This window comes from Cyprinodon tularosa, unplaced genomic scaffold (assembly GCF_016077235.1).
Source record: "Cyprinodon tularosa strain WSP-4 unplaced genomic scaffold, ASM1607723v1 ctg6, whole genome shotgun sequence".
Classification (NCBI taxonomy): Eukaryota; Metazoa; Chordata; class Actinopteri; order Cyprinodontiformes; family Cyprinodontidae; genus Cyprinodon; species Cyprinodon tularosa.
Window position 1 is genome coordinate 1,525,554 of NW_024039340.1, and position 6,774 is coordinate 1,532,327.

At 39.7% G+C, this 6,774-nt stretch overlaps 1 protein-coding gene across 1 annotated transcript; it reads left to right on the top strand.

Annotated features, from left to right (window-relative positions):
* Positions 1-2,431: 2,431 nt before the first annotated feature.
* On the top strand, positions 2,432-5,995 carry htr1b (5-hydroxytryptamine (serotonin) receptor 1B). Its single transcript, XM_038307007.1, has one exon. The coding sequence runs from the start codon at positions 2,786-2,788 to the stop codon at positions 3,941-3,943; it is 1,158 nt and encodes a 385-aa protein (XP_038162935.1). The 5' UTR covers positions 2,432-2,785; the 3' UTR covers positions 3,944-5,995.
* The last annotated feature ends 779 nt before the right edge of the window (positions 5,996-6,774 follow it).

Here is a 6,774-nt window from a genome sequence, read left to right on the forward strand (position 1 = left end):
TAAATTCTGGATGCTACCCACTCAGGACACTTGGAATACGATATTAACGCAAATGGAAAAGGCTGGATAGATGAGGAGATGATGAAAGCTTGGCTGAGGGAGGTGTAGCCTATGTGAGGAGACCAGGTGGTTTTTTCCACGCATCACCATCGCTGCGTGCCCATCTCACAGCCGATGTGAAAAAAAAGGTGAATCAAATGAACGCTGTGCTCGCCGTTATCCCGGGGGTCTGACAAAGGAACTTCGACCGCTCGACATCGGTGTGAAGCGGCCGTTCAAAGTAAGGCTGCGAGCGGCGTGGGAGCGATGGATGGCCGACAGAGACCACAGTTTCAGGATAAGTGGAAGGCAGCGCCGGGCAAGTTACGCCACAGTTTGCGGATGGATTGTAGATGGACTAACGTGTCTGCTGGCTCTGTTGTTCAAGCTTTTGCAAAAGCCGGCATTATTTCTGAGGAGCCGCGCTGCACGGAAAGTGACTGACAGCGAAGAAGGGGAAATTGGCATGTCTGATTTAGCGCAGCTGTTTTATTCAGAAACAGAGGATGATGACTTTGATGGGTTTGATTAATACTTTGTAATAAATACATGAATAAAGCACAATCATACTCAGTTTTGCTCCCGCTCTATTTTTCTACCTGAAAACTTAATTCAACAGCAGCCTCTGGGCGGGTCTCCTCCTCTTCACCGCGGCGGCTGGCAGGTGTTTTTTCATCTAAATAATCTAAATCTTGCAGCTATATTTGCTGTGATCAGTGGGAATAAAGTAGTTTTAATATGTTTTTAAGTGAGAAAGTCCACCTGAAAACTTAATAATTGCAGTCAGTTCATCCAGATTATCTATTTCTGTCGGAGGCGCTCAGACCCCCACATACCAGCGGAGAAATCCTTTCATCAGCAGCCTCTAGGCTGGGCAGCCTCCGGGTTCACGCGGTGGATGGCAGGTGTTTTTCATCGAAATAATTTAAACTGCAGGCACCCATAAAAGCGAACATATTCCGTCGGCAGGTTTCAGGATTTTAAGTTAATTTAGGAGTAAATAAAGCACAGTCATACTCAGTTTTGCCCCCGCTGTATTTTTTAATACGCAGTAGAGGTATTTAAAGGTAGTAGAGGACATGTACCTGTATATAAAAAACGCGCCCTATAGTCCGGTGCGCCTTATGTGTGTGTTAAATACAGAAATGGGACACATAACTGAGACTGCGCCTTTTAGTACGGTGCGCCTTATGGTCGTGAAAATACGGTACATTGGACGAGCAGTATGGAGGAATATTGACACGTTTTTTGTGGACTTTTATGGACCTTTCTGTCTCGGTCACCATAGACCTCCATTATTTGAATGTCAGTAGACAGCAAGAAGCCTCCCAGATCTCCAGATGCATTTGAGATATCAAAAAAGTACTCCAGAGTGTTGTTCAGCATGGGGGTGAGTAGAAAATGAAGGCTAATCATGTTTTGGGTGTACTATTCCTTTAAGTTATTTTTCTAATTTTGTATTTTTTTCAGTTTTGTGATGTTCTGTTCGCACGATTTAACTAACAAAAACACCCTAGGAGGTCGATAGCACGCCTTGTTCTCAACTGTTCGAGTTGCACAACATATTTTATGATACCAATATGTACATATTGTTAATTACTGATACCCAATATGAAAAAGATGTGCGCATGGACACACATCTCTACTGTAATGTGCATTGCTTCCTAATAAAATTTTTTATAAAAAAATAAAAATAATTCTTATGGTTTTATTTTATGTTTGTTACATATTAATTACTACTAAAGTACTACTCCAAAGTTTGAGGTAAAGAATATTTGACTTTACTGCTAATTGATAGCAGCCATTTTGAAACCGTAAACTCAGAGTTCCCGACATTATGCTAGATCAATTTAGAGTTGCGGATTTGAATCTGAGTTTGTTAAACTTACTTCGTGAAACGGACCGCTGCTATCAGTGGATCAACCATCCGGACCTATCCGGTCTTCTGGCTCTGATCTGCTCAACAGACTCAGAACCAAACTTATTTTGAAGTTTGGTTCTACATTTAGGTGTAACAAATTACAGTAATTTTTTAAAGATGATCCAAAGTATCTTTTTTTTTAGTGTTGTCAGTCTGAGTATCATTGCTAATTTGTGTTTTCTGTGATTACACCAGAGCATAAAAAGGTTTAAAAAAAGAGCTAAAAAAAAGTTTTTGCTGGATAATTATCATGTTGTTGCTTTTGCCATCCCAAAAGCTTTGGCACCCTGAGTGGTGAGCCATGCTGCCCATATCAGGAACCACCAGATTGCTTTCTAAAAGGGAAACACTGAGCACTATGACCCAGCAGAGAGCCTTCTCCTCCAGAGAGAGAGAGAGAGAGAGAGAGGGGATGAGAGTGAACATGGTTGTGATCAGTGGCGCTTGTTTGATGTCAGAGTGTGTATAAAACGAGGCGTCAGGTCGGATCTCTATTCAGCCACAAGGGGCTCAAGGAGTCACAACTCTGCAAAACACCTGGTCTCCATGCGGATCTATTATGACATGTTTCCTGATGGTTTAAATCATCCCGGCGCATCTCTCTACAGTCTCTCTCAAATCTTTATTTTGTTTTTGAATGGGATCATAGATACAGAATTTTTTAATGGATAAAAAATGGAAAAGATTTATGGACATCTGGCTTTATATATTTCGAGCCGAAAACGAATAAAAAAAAAAGAATGAAGTCAAGTTTTTGTTTCCATCAAGCTGTGCCATTTCTCTGACTGGATGGCGCGCAGCGGGCACCTGAGATGACTTACATCAATGGATGACATAAAAGTGGAAGTTATGGAACATTCTGGGCAACTGGAACCAACTCAACCCGTCAACATCTCTAATGACAGTTTTGTTTCCCACTCACCAGCTGCAGCCGAGAGCGCAGAGAGCCTCATCTATCAGATCTCTCTGGCTGCGATCCTCTCTGTCATTACGCTCGCCACCACTTTATCCAACGCCTTTGTCATTGCAACTATTTCCCAATCCAAGAAGCTGCAAACTCCAGCGAACTTTCTAATTGCCTCTCTGGCTGTCACTGACCTCCTGGTGTCCATATTGGTGATGCCCATCTGCGTCTTGTACACTGTGATCCACACCTGGACGCTCGGGCAGATCGTTTGCGACATTTGGCTTTCATCAGACATAACATGTTGCACCGCATCCATACTGCATCTATGCGTAATTGCACTGGATAGATACTGGGCCATCACTGACGCGGTGGAGTACTCCAAAAAGCGCACGCCGGGGCGCGCAGCCGGCATGGTGGCCACAGCCTGGGTCATCGCCATCTCCATCTCCCTCCCGCCTCTCTTTTGGAGGCAGGTGAAGGCAGACGAGCTAACAAGCTGCAGTGTCAACACAGATCACATCTTTTACACCATATACTCCACCTTCGGGGCGTTCTACATCCCCACCCTTCTCCTCATCGTCCTGTATGGGAGGATATACGTGGAGGCGCGTAAACGTATTCTCAAACAGTCTCCAAAGAAGGTTGGGAAGAGACTCACCTCCGCGCACTTGGTCACCAACTCTCCTGGATCCGTGGCGTCCACGACCTCCCTGCAGTGCGGGAGGCATGACACTCCGTCCAGTGATACCGGCTCTGCAACCAGTGAGAACCAGGTCAAAGTTACGGTATCGGACGCGCTTCTGGAGAAAAAGCGCATTTCTGCAGCCAGAGAGAGAAAAGCGACCAAGACTCTCGGGATAATCCTCGGCGCGTATATCGTCTGCTGGCTTCCATTTTTCATTTACACCTTGCTGGTGGCCACATGTGACTCATGTTTAAACCCTGAGTTGTTCGACTTTTTCACCTGGTTAGGATACCTGAACTCTCTGATTAACCCCATCATTTACACCATGTCTAACGAAGACTTCAAGAAGGCTTTCCAAAAACTCATCCGCTTCAAATGCTGCAGGTCCTGAACCGTTTCCTGAAAACTGAAATGGGCTTAAGTATGTTTAATATAAAACCGGCGGATGTCCGGGTCAATTAACCTCACTGGAGATTTCTTAAGACTTTCTAAATTACGCATGATGTTTCCATTTTGTACCTGTGAACGAAGCATTGCACTTTAACCGGTTTATTTGCCACTGTAGTTCAAATATTTTAATGAATTATAAAAAATAATAATAATAATTAAGGAAAATTTAATCTACCACAAATAATTCAATACAATTGTTATCAATGAAATAGTGATCTAAAAGATTTGCATAATCCTCCCTTTTAATTTTTTGTTTTCCGGTCATTTCTTATCCTCCTTTTTTCTGGTACCATAGGAGGTTTCCCACCAGTCATGCGTCCTAACCCGCCTTTACAGCCATTATTTTATGAACTACTTTGTGTCTACTGTAGGGAAATATAATTTTATGAATCTGTCGACAAGAGGCCACTTAGATTTGTGATTAGATGTCATATTTTTCATATTTCATATGACTCAGAAAGGCCAAATTGGGATTAGATCTAAAAAAAGATGGAAATGCAAAACATCATACGGGTGAATTAAATCATACATTGAATTAAGGAGATTTTAAAGCTATTTAAGGGCTTGAAATAGTTAATCGAACCTCATATGGAATCAGTGAAACACCTTGGGTATTAAATAATTAATTTGTAGGCAGAGGTGGATAGAGTACCCAAAAATGTTACTCAAATATAAGAGTAGCACTACTTCATCACACTTTTTGGTAAAATGGCTACCCAGTTATTGAGTAAATGATCTACTTACTACCCATGATTAAGACAACGGATTTAATATTTTACAAAATGATGCAAAATTTGACAAAATATTAAGTAATTTGCAAATTCCGGTGTTTTAAAGAGTGGATAAAATTAAAGATAAAACATACAATAATTACGCAATACATTTTTGGTGGAAAGAGCACTCTTCAAAATACACTTTTTGAGTTATAAAACAAAATCAATACGCCTGTGTTAATTTGCAGACATTAGGGTCATGGCAAACATAAAAGGGCTTCAATTGAAAGAAAATGGACACCTATTGAAAGACTTGACAAAAACTCCTGGATAAATGTTGAAACATTATCAAAAAAAACCTGAATGACAATCTGGTTGCCTTCTAATTTAAGCCCATTTTGTGGTTACAAAATTAATAGTTATAGTATGTATAAAATACATTAAACTGCAGTATATTGTTTACTTTATTTTCACTAAACCTCCAATTGAGCAAATAGCATTTAACCAATAAGCCTTCAGTACAAAAAAAGAATAAAGCTTGTCTCTCAGTGGGGCATATTTGTTTAAACAAGCTTGTTTTCATGAAGTGAAGTCACTCATAATGGATGGAGTATCCAGAAAGTTGACTCATTTAGAAGTAGCAATACTTCATCATCTAAAAGTACTCAAATAAAAGTTAAAAGTGCAATGCTGTTAAATTATTCTTAAAAGTCCTTTTTTCAAAAATGCACTCACATAAATGTAACTGAGTAAATAGTTACAACTAAACTCTGTCTACAGGAAAGGTAGCTTTTCGGAAAGCTATGACTTCTTATCAGACACACAAAAAAATACAAACCCAGATTAAGTCATGCAGATAGAGAATTTTTACGTTTATTTGAGCCATACAACCAAGTTTGTATTATAATATCTATATATAGAAAAAATAAAGTAATATTTATTACTTTGTCATTGAAAGTTGACTCTCGACGCCCCCATCGGGTAGGAATAGGAATAGCCAGCAGGTAGATATCGAGCATTGCATAGAGCTATTTAATAGCCCAGCAATACTGCAAAGTTACGAAATGGTAAAGTGGCAAAATGAACACAGCACCAGTTAATGATAATCCTGTACAGGTTTAATGAATATGATTATATGCATCGTAAGATGTGCATGAAGAAAAGAAAATCAAGATTTACATCTATATACATATAATTTGTGTCCAAATAAAAATGGAAAAATAACTTTCACCTAAATGTTAAAGGTATAGTGGAGGATTTTTGGCAATTTTTTGAGAAGACCCGCCCTCTCCACTTTAAAAAAGAATGCAAATGCACAACCCTGCACCCGCTGGCGAGAGGGAACGCCTATTAAACGCCTGCAAGAGCGTGTACAAGCTCATTTCTCCTCATGCACGCTCATGCTGTTTGCAAGCTTACTTTCCAAAAGAAGATTTGCAATTTTTCCACTAAGTCAGACTCACCACTGGTAAGAGAAAATGGTGACGAGCACATAGGGCGGCCTTACCTAAACATATCACCAGAATGATTGAAAATCAGGAGGACAACTTATTTTGATGATCCACCCGGAAAAAGAACATTCCCCACTATACCTTTACATGTAGGACTAACACTTTGGATACATCAGCCATGAATCTGGGAAATAATATTTTTAGTAAGAAAATGGAAAAAAGAAGAACTCAACAACCTCAAGCACCTTTATTTTATGTGTAGAGATTGACATTTCAGAGTCTAATAGTCTGCATGAATGTGTGCACATGGATGGTTGGATCAGTTTATACAAATTATCAGCACACATCAAGAGCATTTCATAAGTTTCAGTTTTAGGTGTTTTTTGGCTTATTGAGATTTGTTTTTGCATTAGATGTTTAAATAAGACTCTTTCAAGAGATGCATCAATCAGACTCTACTTGCCAATCAGGAGCTGCTTGCCTTTAGGTCTGACCTGCTGATTATCTTTGGACAATAAAAGAGAATAAATATAAATGAAAGACTTACAAGATGTATAAATAAGATTATTTGTCCGATACCCTTCTTTTTTTATTATCAAAGAATAAAA